We start from the raw sequence: 14,233 nt of genomic DNA on the forward strand, positions 1-14,233 counted from the left end.
CCAACCTCTACTTGTGCATGCAAGAGAAGGGCGTAAGATGAGAAGTTTGAATGAGGAAATGGTTCTGATCTCTCTCCAAAGAAGGATGAGATCTTTGGTTTTGTTTTTCTCTCATCTATAATGGGTACATATTGTACACAGTGAAAATCACTCTGTTCAGAAACCCCATGCAAAGTCTGAATATTACGGCAGGTGGATAAGAAGTGGTCCCAGCTCTGCTATTCATGGCTCATAACATTAACTTAATTTTAACATTTAAAACTATTTTATTTCAATTTGAAGGCAGATTTAATTCATTTTTGCATGTGTTCTCTTGATCAACTGCCTACAGTCCTTTAAGACTGGGGACTTTAGACCAAGAAAGTAAGCTTTATCCGACTGAAGAGGTTTTCTTGGATTACAGTATCTGTGATTTTAAAAAAAAAGTAATGACTGAAAAGAGAATTGCTTGTGATAAGTCAAGAATACAATAAGGGCTATATTGCAAAGGTGAGGTGTGAGGGTTTCTAAGGGAAGTAATACACTCTAGCTGAAATGATTGGCATGACCTATTATATGAAGCAGCTGAGGGACTTTGAAGAGCGTATTGTGGATGGAAGACTTTCCTTTACAGACCTAGATTCATTTTATTCCCATTTGGTGAGTTTTTGTGAAGTGCTATGTAAGCAGATGACATTATTTCCATAGAAAAAGCAGACTGCCTCTCTAATAATAACTTCCTGCAAAAAGTGAGATACCCTGACGCTTGTGAATGGTTTCAGATTGACAGCTCTAGAGAGTGAAGTTCTTTTATGTATCCAGAAGAAAGGAACAGTATAAAGAACAGCAGTGATAACATTTCCTTCCGTTCCTGGAACAATGTGCCTGAACCCTGACTTGGATGGGCCTTAGAGATCTGCGAGAGGTGCTTGAAGAAGTCAGGAGGAAAGCCTACACCAGAGAAAGAGCAGGCAGTTCAATCTTCATCTTTTGGTGGAAATGCCACCAAGAGCACCACATAACACATTGCCACATGTGGGGGCTGTTCCATTGGGAAGTGTTTGGAGAACACTACACTAATTTCCAATAATTTATACAACAGGACAAAGCTAGATCAAGATTTATGCAAGATTGTTGTAGATAATTGTCTTCCTGTTGTAGATAATTTGGTAGATGGACCACAAAATGGTGCTCCTCCCCGCCTGTGGGATATTCAGGTCCAGGCTCCGCCAATGTTCCAGGATGATGTAAAGAAGTTTCGAGTACCTCACTCTTCATTAGTCAAGGTAATGCTCTCTCTGGATTAGCTAAAATCAAGGTCAAAGTGTGTTATTAATTAGGACAAATTGGTTTAGCTGGAGCCTTCTGAAGAGCTAATTAATTATTTATGGTTGTGAAGCCCAGAGTTCTCAAAACATTTTAGTGTTTGTTTTGTAATGCATAGGTTAATGGATCTTCACATGAAAATAGCATCTGTAGGTGCAACTGCGCGCATGCACACCCACCCACCCACAAACAAGCTATGTAATATTTGGGCAAAGAAGTGTAATTTTTCTAACTGCTTTTCTTTCTTCGGTAGTTTGGGCACAAATTTTGCTCTAAATTTTCTAAGTGGTGCAAAGTGACTTTTTTCCACTCTTCTTTAATATTGACAAAGATTGGAAGGAAGCTTTCCAATATTTTTTCATGACATCTTAACTTTCTAAGCAACATTATGATGAAAATAAAAACAAACTCTCAGAAATTTCTGCAAAAGTATGCCCAGAAAATATTTCCCATTTTTCTAATAGGTCTAATTAGAAATTCTCCCCTGTTTGGTAATGTACTACTGTCTTTAATAGTCTTTTAAAACAGGTTTTACTTTACTTGATTCTGGTCCTTTGGGAGTAAGATACCTACACTAATGTATTTTTGATGTAAAATAATTGTATAATCCTATGTTAATGTTTCTGAAATACCTTGGGAGCTTTATACATCAGCAACATTTTGATTTCAGGAATGCCACAAATGCCAGGGTCGTGGCCGATACAAATGCAGTGTTTGCCACGGTGCAGGCAGGGTGAGTAGCATGTACAGCCTCTTTTAGACCGTCCCCAGTTCCCAGCTTTTCATTTGAGTGCTTCATCCACAGATATCTGGTGCATAATACTGTACTTATAAATGGGCAGGCTTCAGGATTGAGTGTAGGGGTGTTAAGTCAGCAGGATTGGTGTTTACTGCTAAACTTTGCATAGTAAAGCCCCAATCCTACATTTTCATTTACCCAAAATTCCTCTTCACACCAAGGGATCCACATATACAGACTTTGGATTAAGAACATTATGAATAAAAATAATCCTAATTCGAAATTCAGCCAGGGAGACAGACACTCTCAGTAGTTGTAATTCATTACCAAAGTAGCTACTACATATGCAAAAGAGTTTGTCTGTGAGTGTTTGTGTCTGTCTGTTTGTTCAAGGACTCCACCTTAATGGTAAGAGGTAGGACCACCAAATTTGGTCTGCAGCTTTCTCTTACCATAACTCTGGACAAGGTCAGGGTTTGGCTTTGCCAGGACAACATGATATGCCTGGAATGAGATTATTTTTCATAAAATGAAAAGGGAGGGCTGTGCTTCACAATGACCACATGGGGCAGCAGGGGCTATGGGATGGAAAACAGGGACAGCTATATTGTTTAATGACCACAGGGTTCAGCAAGGGCCAGAGATGGAGACCAGAACAGCTATAATCCCATTGGGACAGCAGTGGACAGAGATGGAGAAAGGGACAGCTATCTACTATATCTCTGACACAGTTTGTCTGGCTTTGTGTCTGTCTGTTTGGGTGTCTGTCTGTTCCCCTGCTAGGGGGACTTGCAGCCCTCCCCTGGCTGTGCCCACTGCAGCTGCAGAGGCAAAACAGAGGTGCTCCTCACCTGGCCCCAAGCTGTTCCAGTGAGAGAGAGCTGGGGTAATCCTTTTCCCCCTCACTGAACCCCTCATTCCCAGCCCCACGATTTCAGTGAAGAAAGCAAAAGATAATTGAGTTAAGGACACCAGCAATGCCGGGTACATCTGCTATTAGTTTATGGATCACACTGGGTTTGTCTGCGAATAGATTTGACCTGGCTTGTAATCAAATGAGTGTGAGTCCTATGTAATGCAATACAGCAAATCCATCAATAAAATTCTAACCTACTTAGAATGACAGTTTTGAAATTTGTCAGTGGAAGTGAGTTCCTGATCCAGCGAGCCCTATCCTTAACTTTATGTGCAAGAGTAATCTCGCTGAATTCTTCCCAGCGGTGCATTTGGCCTCCTCTTTTTTAATGCTCCTCCTCCATAAAAGTTCCCAGCACAAAAATGTATTATTGTTGCACAGCACTAAAGGCATACTATTTAGTTAAATCTAGTCTAATTAAACATAAATGTGTCTGCAAAGCAGCTTCCTAGTAATTGTATAGGTGCAAAAATGTGTGTATAATATAAGATGTTTCATTTCATTGCAACTGCACCCATTTATATCAGTGGCAAATTTGACCAACAGACACCTATTAAGCTCACTTGCATAGTTACTGTGATTTAATCAGCCCTCTATCTTCCACGTTATTGTGCAAAGCACATACCTAACGCAATTTCTTTTGCTGAGATCTGGCTGAGCAAGAAGATTGTGGTTAGAAAGCATAATGGTAGCATGCAAGACAAATCTGACTTTTATAAATCTGAAATATTGCTGTTTCTAGTATGAGAGGGCATGTTTTATTTCTCTGGTGTACTTTTAGATGAGATGTGTTACGTGCAGTGGGGCCAGACACAGGACAAAGCAACAAAAGCGGTGCCAAATGTGTTCAGGTACCGGACGCAAAAGGTAAGCTGAACTCATCAGCATTTTATCTCCAGGGCTCCATTGGGATTATTTTCTAGAATACTTTGATTTATTAAAGAAAAAAAAACTATTCCTCATTTATGCACAGACAGGCAGATCCTTAGCTGGGAAAAAAAAATCACCAGCTGAAGAGCCAGTCCAGGATATTTCTGGTCGTGGCTTTGGCACATTAGATGAGCAAAGTCAAACATCTTTCATAAGGCTCAAGCCAACACAATAAACAGCATGACCAGGTTCACCGAAGTCAGCAGGACTCCGTGTGCACACCAGTGTAGGGCCAGTGACTAAATGATTTTGCTCCCCATGTTTCACAGTTTTCTGTTTCACCTGCATGAAGGTCACTTTAAAAATATTAAATGTAAGGTAAACTGGACATGGGCTCTCTAAAAAAAATTAAAGAAAGAACATTCTTCCTCCTCTGAATTTTAAGCTGATAATTTACAACAGTATGTTTATAACAGGGGTGGGCAGCCACAAATAATGGATGGGCTGAAAGATACACATCTCATAGAGCTGGAAGGGACCTCATGGGGGGAGGTCCCTGACTCCAGCCCTCTAGGCTGGGCCAAACACCATCTTTTTTTTTATTAAGTTTATTTGCCCCAGATCCCTAAATGGCCTCCTCAAGGATTAAGCTCATGCCCCTGGGTTTAGCAGGCCAATGTGCAAACCACTGAGCTATCCCTCCCCCGACACACCTTCACCTGAGTGAGCTGTAGCAACCTGTGGCTCACCATACGGGTAATGCTGGGGGGAGGGCACACAGGCAGGCCAGCTGCTCCTGTTTACTTCCTCTCCCCCATGCAAGAGCTCTGCACTTGCCTGCTCCTCCTCTTTCCTCCCAGCACTGCTGGAATATGCAGATTGCCTGATTTGCTCTCCGTCCCTGCTTCTTGCCTTCTCTCTCCAAAGCTGGAATGTTGCAAAAAACTGATGACACTTCAGTTTTGGGTGGGAAGGGAAGGAGGTGGGGATGGAGCACAAATTAGGCAATTTGCATGCCCCAAAAATGCTGGAAGGGAGGATGGAGGTGTAGGAAGTGGGGGTCCAGTGCCCCAGTGTATGAGAGACACTTGTGGAGGGGGGCAATTAGGGGGTCCATGGGACTCAGTTGGCTGCGAGTGGCCCAGGGTCACAGGTTGCTCCACATTAGTTGTACCTCAATAATACCATAAACCTCGTATGTTTAGATTTCAGGAGTCCCACCCCAAAAATCATGAAGCTGACTTAAAAATCATGAGTTTTCTGGGATTTTTTTTCCCCATCTTTTGGTTGTTGAGCTGTTAGTTTATGCTGGTGTCACACTTTACGGCTTTCCTCTGCACTCAGAGTAAGTTACTTTAAAAAACAAAATGAACCAGAAAGAAGAAAGCTAAGATTTTCACACCTGCAGGACATGGAAACACCAAGTACCATGAGACTTCTGATAAAATTATGGGAGTTGGCAATAACTGTTACCAGACCCAACATGAAACTTTAAAACAAGGAAGAAAAAAGAGACTCAAGAAACTCTCACAGGTTGGTGAGACTTGTGGTACCGATCCAAGAGTCCACTGAAGTTAGTGGAAAGACTCCCATTGTATTCAGGGCTTAAGTTTGCTTCAGGGCTTATGGTTCTATGGAGCATTCTTTGGCTCTAACAGTGTTTAGAGCTAGAACAACAAGGCCCATTGACGGCAGGGGCAGGAGGGTGGGCGGTTGCCTCCAGACCCAGCATTTCAAAGGGGCTTGGAGTTCCAGCCACCACCACTGCTGTGCTCTGGGTCCTTTGAAACACCACAGAGAACTATGCTGCTGCTCCGTGTGCAGCTCTGAGGGAGTATGCAGGAGGCAGGAGGCAGGACTGACTGCTCTAAGTTCTGCCCGTCCACCCAGGGGCAGGGAGCTGGGCCCCCCTCCCATCTTGCCCCCAAGCCTGAGCACTGAGTACAACTCAGAGGGTTATTACCTTATTGCCTTTCCAAACACCAGTCTTAGCAGGGTTAAAATTGATCTCGAAGTGACATAGAGAAAGAGCCACTGTTCTAAACTGGTTTGCTCATTTGGCTCAATTAGGATTAAAATAACAGAGAAGGTACCGTGGCTAATCATGGCAATAATTGTAAAGCAGGAATCTGCTGAGGCTGACGGTGGTTTGAAGAGTTTCAGTGAATCACTTATTAACTGCTGCTAATCTGAGTTGTGTTGAGGCAATCAAAATGTACCATGCATAAACACATGCTTCCTGCATCTGTTAAGAGGCAGAGATATCAGTGTCTGGAAAGGGACACTCAGCCGTCTAGAGTCAGGTAGGGAAGCTGTTATTATCCGTAATTAGTTGCACAAATAACTCCTTTGACTAATTCCACATTTACAAACATGCTTTGTGGTGGTATTAGTCACTCAGTTTATTCAACAGATATGATGCATCCCCGTGTCAGGAAAGAAATACAGGTTGAACCTTCCTCGTCCAGCACCCTTGGGACCTGACCAGTGCCTGGTGACAGAATTTGCTGGACCATAGGAGGTCAATATTGTCTAGCACATTTCCAACACTTTCACTGTTACTGGGCTATTAGAAGACATTTGGGGTAACTTACAGCTAACAACAATACAGGTGTTACAAACTTTATGGCTGTGTCTACATGAGCCCCCTCCTTTCAGAGGGGGCATGGTAATGAAGGAGTTCGAAAGATGCTAATGAGGTGCTCCCATGAATATGCAGCACCTCATTAGCATAATAGCAGCCATGGCAATTCAAAAGTGCTGCTTTCAGATCGTGTGCTGCCTGTGTAGCTGGGGGACTTTTGAATTGACCCCCCTCCCGCAGGACTTCAAAAGCTCCTTCTTCCCATTTGTTTTGGGAAGAAGGGGCTTTCAGAGACTCGGGGGTTGTTTTGAAAGGCCCCTGGCTACACGGGAGGCATGCGATTTGAAAGCAGCACTTTTGAATTGCTGCAGCTGCCATTATTCTAATGAGGCGCTGCATATTCATGGCAGTGCCTCATTATCACATTTCAAACTCCCTCATTAACATGCCCCTTCCAAAAGAAGGGGGCTCGTGTAGACACAGCCTACGGGACTAAGGGAAACTTGGCTACACCCATGATGTGGTTGTCCAGCTAACTAAAATTATGCTGGATTACGGATGTTGCTGGATGAGAGAGTTCCAGATTAGAGAGGTTCAACCTGTGCACACACAACCTATAGTTTTGTTAGCCTCTTCAATGACTTACAGAAATAGACTCACAAAATGAACATTGAAAATGTTTTAGGGGCTGAGCCTCCAGGCCCACAACTCCTTCGTTTGAATAATTAAACTGCTATTGAAACAAACCTTTATTTTTGCCTCAAAAAGGTGCAGCACCTGTTCTGGGCGGGGCAATAAAATCTGCATGACGTGCCAGGGAGAGAAAAAGCTTTTGCATTTCATACAGCTGATAATAACCTGGTGAGTAAAGAACTTTGTAGATATTACAGGTTGCACAGCAACACCTTGGCTATGTCTACACTAGCCCCAAACTTCGAAATGGCCATGCAAATGGCCATTTCGAAGTTTGGGGCTAGTGTAGACATGGCCCTTATGTATTGCCATTTTATAGATGAGGAACTGAGGCCCAGAGGTTCAGCTCTGACTCCCATTGAAGTCAACAGGCGTCTTTGCACTGATGTTGGTGGGAGACGGATTGGGGCAGAGTTACCCAAGATCATAAAGGAAGTTTGTGATAGAATCAGAAATGAAACCCAGGTCTCTGGTGTTCCAGTCCAGCACTTGAGCCAACAGATCAGCTTTCCTGCCTGTAATCAGAGGCACTGCAGTTAGGAGCATCTCTTTTGTGCAGAGACTGAAATGAATTATTGCGTTTGAGTTAATGTTAGGTTGGCAGCCAGAGCAGAATGGATGACATTAGCATTCTGGTATTAACACTTGTTATTTGAGTGATTCAGTGCCAGTAGTGACTTCTGAATCTAGCAGCTCAATTCCACTTACCAGAGTATATGCTACAGAAAAAGCCTGTTTCCCTCTGTTGTGGCTCCAAGATTAACACTTTAATTTGGGAGCTGTGAAGCCAGAGGCAACAGAAGGCTCTAACAGCATCTCCGGTTGTGAGCTTTGGTTAAAAGCCACATGTTGCCTGATGACCCACATTCCAAATTGGATGCCCAAGCACCACTGTTTTAAGAACTTTGCTTCTCAAAAATTCATCTGAGCTCATCTTTGGACCAACCTCTAAATCAGGAATTTTCGCCCAGTGGTGCCGATGGCTTTATGAACTGCACATGTGACTAGTAAGGAAATGGCCCGGCAGCACACGTTTATTTGGCGCCGGTAGCAGCAAAGCCAACAGATGGAACCAAATCTGGATCACACCACCATTCTTGGCAGTCACCCGGAGATGGGAAGCTCTATTTTCTCTGAATCCTCAACACCTGTGGTCCTTCCAGCAATTGAGTGACAGTTATAATGTTGTACACACGAGATATACGTATGTGAACCTGAGCTGCAAATCACATATTTACCTGAGCTAGTGAGCCAAAAGTAATAGTATAACTAGGGATAGTGTGGGCGGCAGTTAGTGACAGCTTGTGGTAGCTGTGCCCATCTACCCATGGGGGCTCAGGCAGGTTTGTACTCAGCACAGCTAGATTGTGTTGCTGCTCACTGTTGCCTGTGCTACCCAGTCACACAACTATTTTTGATGTGCTTGTTTGGTGAGAGCTAACTCAAGTATGCCTATGCAAGCTGGGAATCGCACACAGAGAGCCATATGCAGCATATCTAACAGCATTGTATGACTTCCTTTTGAACTCATCCTTATTTAGTAACCATGTCATTATCTTGCAAACCTTAGTGCAAAATAATTACAATAGAAATCATGGCCTCTGAAGGAGAATGTTTGGCTGAAATTGTGATGGTAAAGTAATAAGTTTATAACCATCATGAAGATTGTAAGGTAGCCTGTTATCTTTGGAGGCCTGGTTTCTGGATCTTTTAACGAAAGTCATCCCTGCCATAAAAGCATTTTTGCTTGTTAAGAAAAGAGATGGTTGCAGAAGAGCACAAAGGTTATGAAGAGTGAATATTGTGCTCTAATTAGGACACGTTAAAGTCTTACTCAATCACCTAGAAGTAGTTTAGTATCGTATAAATAACTTTTGATGCTTTTTCTCTCCCAGGAAGAACAAAGTGTTTGAATTTGTTTCTGAGCATGAGCTGAACTTTCCAGGAGAGCTACTCAGGAAAGTCAATGGCGAAAATGTATTTAAAGATGAAAATATTCTGGTAAATCTTAGGGCTGGAGGAAATTAATGATATTCGCTATCTCATACCTATCTCTGAACTTTCTCCCACTTTACCACAAGTCCACTCTAGTACAGGGTGAACTTGAGTTTAAGTAACTACCCTGAAAACTACTAACCAGCTGCAAATTAGCTGTGCGAGGCATAGTTCAAACACATAACTGAACAGACTCCCCTGCTCCAAAATGCTTACAGTTTAATTAACTCTATCACTTCGGCAGTAAAGATCCTGCAGTACCTTCAGGGATGTGGCAGAAAAGAATCCAGTTTGCTCTCCCAGAGCTGTATTGTCTGCGAAGTCCTAAGGACATACCACTCAGAGATGTATAGAAAACACTTATGTTCATGACTTATTTATGTCAACTTCTAAAAAGTGTCTCTCTCCAAACTGGCAGAACATGCAAAAAATCAAAATTCAAATTTCCATTTGGCCCATTGATTGTGTCAGTGATCCTTTTCTATGTACAGAACTGGTACGTTCTTCCATAAAACCTCAACACACTGAGACAAGGCCAGGGTGAGAGAAAGAGGCTTTACAAAAAGCTTTAAAAATCCATCAGTCTGGTGGGACTCTACTGGAACAAGACAGGAGTGAATTCCATAACGGGCCTCCTTTCTGTGGAATTACCACCCTTGCACTGAAATCTGGGGCTTGTTGATTAGAGAACATCAGCTGATTGCCGAGGCTGTGGTACTTCATGGAAGGGCGTTCACCTCAAAGTTGTAAGATGCCTGCTTTACACTGTCACGTTTCTAGCCATGGCTCTATTTTGAAATCTGTAAAATCAGGTTAAAATGGATATAAATCTATATCCATGAGGTCATGGTTTCAGGCCAGTTAATATGTTTGCATTATGCTGTAACTGGCTCCTTGCATGCATTGATAGAAAGGCAAGCCAGATAGTTTGTGCCATCCAGGGTGGGGCTTTATTCCTTTTTTTTTTTTTTTTTTGAATATCAGGTGTATCCCATCACTGACTTCCCTAAACCAGAGATCTCCCTAGCTTCACAGAGAGCTATCACAGAGCATAGCACTACATTTGCCTCAACATCACGCATTCTACAGCAGGTAAGCAGGGGAGCCAGACAGTAGACTCAAGGGTAAAGGTGTGGACATCTGAGTCTTACTTATGTGCAGTAAGAATATGCTGTGGAATTTAATGTGTGTGATCCAACATGCACTGACAGCAATGGGAATGAAAGGAACAGGTTCTTAGTAACTGGTCTCATATTGGCTACGTCGATGAATAACGTCTACACGTCCTCCAGGGCTGGTGCCGTCGACATTCAGTGTCGACGTTGGGCAGCACCACATCGAAATAGGCGCTGCGAGGGAACGTCTACATGCCAAAGTAGCACACATCGAAATAAGGGTGCCAGGAACAGCTGCAGACAGGGTCACAGGGCGGACTAGCGCTTCCAGGGCAACAGCTAGCCGCTCCCTTAAAGGGCCCCTCCCAGACACACTCAGCCTGCACAGCACGCGGTCTGCAGAGCCATAGGCATGCACACCTTGAGCGACGCAGTCATGGACCCCCAGCAGCAGCAGCAGCAGCAGCAGCAGCAGCAGCAGCAGCAGCAGCAGCCAGAGGTCCACCCAGCCGCCCCTGTAGGAGCAGTGCTCGCCCTGCTCCATGCCATGCAGGAGGCAGCTGAGCACATCCTTGCCACAGAGGAGGAGCTGCCCGCAGGGGAGGAGGACACAACCCCCAACCCTGCAGCACCCCGGCCCCCCCGCCTCATATGCCACCGTCTGTGGAGCTACCCCACCAGCACCGACTGGTGGGAGCGTCTGGTGCTCGGAGAGTGGGACGACGACCACTGTGGGCCAGCAGTTTGGCGTTGGCAAGGCCACCGTCGGGGCTGTCCTCATAGAGGTAAGAAGACTCACGGGGGGAGGGGGAGGCAGCCCTGGCAGGGGAGGGGAGGGGGGCCCTGGCAGGGGAGGGCCACACACACCCTGCACACCCCTCATTGGTGCTCTCCCATGTGCTTCCCCTGCAGGTCGTCCGCGCCCTCAACGCCCTGCTCCTCCACAGGCTTGTGAGGCTTGGGGACCCAGATGCTGCCATCACGGGGTTTGCCACCCTGGGCTTCACCAATTGCTTCAGGGCTCTGGATGGGACCCACATCCCCATCCGCGCCCCGGAGCACAGTGGAGGATGCTACCTAAACAGGCAGGGCTACCATTCTGTGGTCCTCCAGGCCTTGGTGGACAGCTGGGGCCGTTTCCTGGACATTTATGTGGGCTGGCCTGGCAGCACCCACAACGCCTGGGTATTCCGGAACTTGGGCCTGTGCCGCTGGCTGGAGGCAGGGACCTACATCCCCCAGTGGGAGATCCCTGTGGGGTACACCACCATGCCCCTCTGCGTCATCGCAGATGCGGCATACCCCCTCTGGCCCTGGCTCATGCACCCGTACACAGGCCACCTGTCAGCCAGCCAGAAGTGCTTCAACATGCGCCTGAACCACACGTGCCAGGTGGTGGAGCGCACATTTGGCCGCCTCAAAGGGCGCTGGAGGTGTCTCCTCACACGCCTTGATGTGGGCCCCACCAACATCCCCCAGATTGTGGGCGCGTGCAGCGCACTCCACAGCCTGGTGGAGAGCAAGGGGGGGTCCTTCTTTCAGGGCTGGGCTGTGGAGGCTGGCAGGGCCGGTGTGCAGCCACCCACTGCCCCCAGTTGCCATGTGGACCCCAAAGGGACCCGGGTCCGGGAGGCCCTGTGGGCCCATTTCGATGAGGCCGCGGGGTGAACGCTGGCAGACCCCCGCCCCCACTGCACCCCCCATCCTCCACAACACTCCCTGCCCCTACGCCCACACCACAGAGCACCCAAGAGCAGCCCCCGACTTTTCTTGTAAATAAAAGCAGACATTTGTTCGTCAAACCAGATATATGTTGAACTCTCATTATTATTATCTTAACTAACTATTTACAGGCCAAATAAATATTACATATATATATATATATATATATATATATATATTATAAGTCAGATAAGATGAAAGAAAAAAGGGGAAGATGAGGAAGGGGAGAACTATGTACGTGGGGGGCAGGTATCAGCATAACATAACAACAGGGGTCTAATAGAAACTATTTACAAAAGAAGATAAAACTGAAGGGGATATATACAAAGGGGGAGGGGGGGCCACATCCTGGGCCCCACACCCCCTAATGTCCAGCGCTGGGGGTGGGCGGCCGCGACCCACGCCTTGGCCTCAGCCCTGGCTGGGGCTGGCTGGGGGCTAGGCGGACTGGGAGATAAGGCCGGCGGGTGTCAGCTGGCCCCAGGTCCCTCTCGGCGGAAGGGCCCTCGGTGGTGGGTGGCGGTGCGACGGCGGATGGAGCAGCGGGTGGAGCGGTGGGTGGAGCGGGCAGGGCGGGCAGAGCAGTGGCTGGCACGGCATGGGGGGGCCAGGTAGTCCGCTATACGCTTGAATGTCCGCATAAAGGCCCCCCCATGTCTCCTGGCTCCAGGCCAGTGCCCGCTCCTGAAGTTGAAGGTGCTGCTCCTCCACCCATAGGCGCTGCTCGGCGACCTCCAGCTGCTGACGGTGGATCTCCAGCAGCTGGAGGTCCGTCACCGTCCAGGAGTGGGGCTGGCTCTGCTGTCGTCCCCGCCGTGGGGCTGGTCGGTGCTCTGCTGAGGGGCTGGCCTGGAGTGATGGCCCCGGTGGGCTCTCCAGGACCACTGACACCTCGCCGGCGCTCGCCGGTCCTTCCGATGGTGCAGCTGCAGAACACGGGGGGGGGGGAAGAAGAGTGGAGACAGCCGTTAGTGTGGGCCCCGAGCCGTGGCCCTTGTCCCCCCACCCCTCTGCTGCAGGTTCCCCATCCCCGTCCCCGGGAGATGCTGCTGCTGCTGCTGATGGGTGTCCCACCCCCTCCCCCCGGGGGACCCTAGTTTCCGCTCCCCCCATCCCCAGGGATGGGGCATGGCACTGTCCTGCTGGGAGGGCAGGGGCTGATGCACTCCTGTGAGGGACATGCCACTGCTCTCTTTGGAGCCATGGTCATCTGGGCATGTGGAGGGCCCTGGTCATATCTATTACCCCTGCCCCTCAACCCGGGGGGTGTGCACTGGGGGGGCGGGTACATACCTGATGGTCCGCTCCCACGGTCAGGGGACACCTGGTGGGCGGACGCCCTGCTGGAGCTCTGGGACGGGATGTGGATCCGGAGCCCTGCGTCACTGGAGGAGGACTCCCCCTCTTCCTCCTCCTCCTCCGGTGCCCCAGGGGTGGGCTCCTGGGGGGGCCCCCGGGGTACGGGGCTTACCTCTGGGGCGGACTCTGCCTCCGGGGCCTGCTGGGGCTCGTCAGCCAAGGTATCAAGAGTGGCTGGAGGGGAGGAGGTGTGCCAGGGGCCCAGGATGGCCCTGAGCTCCCTGTAAAAGGGGCAAGTGATGGGGGCGGCCCCAGATCAGCTGGCCGCATCCCGGGCCTGGGTGTAACCCTGCCGCAGCTCCTTCACTTTACTGTGGACATGATCCAGAGTGCGGGCAGGGTGACCCTGGGTGGCCAGGCCCTCGGCCAGTTGAGCGAACGCATCCGCGTTCCGCCTCTTGCTCCCCATTACCTGGAGCACCTCCTCCTCACTCCAGAGCCCCAGCAGGTCCCGAAGCTCGGCCTCCGTCCAGGAGGGGCCCCGCTGCTGCTTCCCAGCCTGGCTGCCAGTCTGGGAGCCCTGGCTCCCCTTTGGGGGGGGTGCCCTGTGGGCACTTAGGGGGCTGGGGAGCGGCCATCGCAGTGCTGGGGGGTTCTGGTGGCTGCAGAGGAGCGTGCAGGCTGTCCGCGTGGCTGGGCTGCCGCCTGCACGCTCTCTCAGCTTCCTGCACAGGAAGGCAGGGGGCGGGGACCTTTAAGGGGCCGCTACACGCGGCGACCATCGAGCTCAGGGGCTGGAGAGAGCGTCTCTCAACCCCTCAGCTGATGGCCGCCATGGAGGACCCCGCTATTTCGATGTTGTGGGACGCGCAACGACTACACGTTCCCTACTTCGATGTTGAACGTCGAAGTAGGGCGCTATTCCCATCTCCTGATGGGGATAGCGACTTCGAAGTCTTGCCGCCTTACGTCGATGTCAACTTCGAAATAGTGCC

General features: G+C 48.5%; 1 protein-coding gene across 2 annotated transcripts in view; it reads left to right on the plus strand.

The window, feature by feature from the left end:
- The window catches only part of SSUH2 (ssu-2 homolog), a 37,471-nt gene that overhangs the window by 13,344 nt on the left and 9,894 nt on the right, over positions 1 to 14,233 (plus strand). For both annotated transcript variants that reach the window (XM_075005444.1, XM_075005443.1), the window contains 6 exons: positions 1,141 to 1,265; positions 1,976 to 2,038; positions 3,742 to 3,827; positions 7,183 to 7,275; positions 9,003 to 9,108; positions 10,087 to 10,194. In XM_075005444.1, coding sequence (XP_074861545.1) covers positions 1,141 to 1,265; positions 1,976 to 2,038; positions 3,742 to 3,827; positions 7,183 to 7,275; positions 9,003 to 9,108; positions 10,087 to 10,194 — 581 coding nt within the window. The remainder of the gene's footprint in view (positions 1 to 1,140; positions 1,266 to 1,975; positions 2,039 to 3,741; positions 3,828 to 7,182; positions 7,276 to 9,002; positions 9,109 to 10,086; positions 10,195 to 14,233) is intronic.

Source organism: Carettochelys insculpta, chromosome 11 (assembly GCF_033958435.1).
Source record: "Carettochelys insculpta isolate YL-2023 chromosome 11, ASM3395843v1, whole genome shotgun sequence".
Classification (NCBI taxonomy): Eukaryota; Metazoa; Chordata; order Testudines; family Carettochelyidae; genus Carettochelys; species Carettochelys insculpta.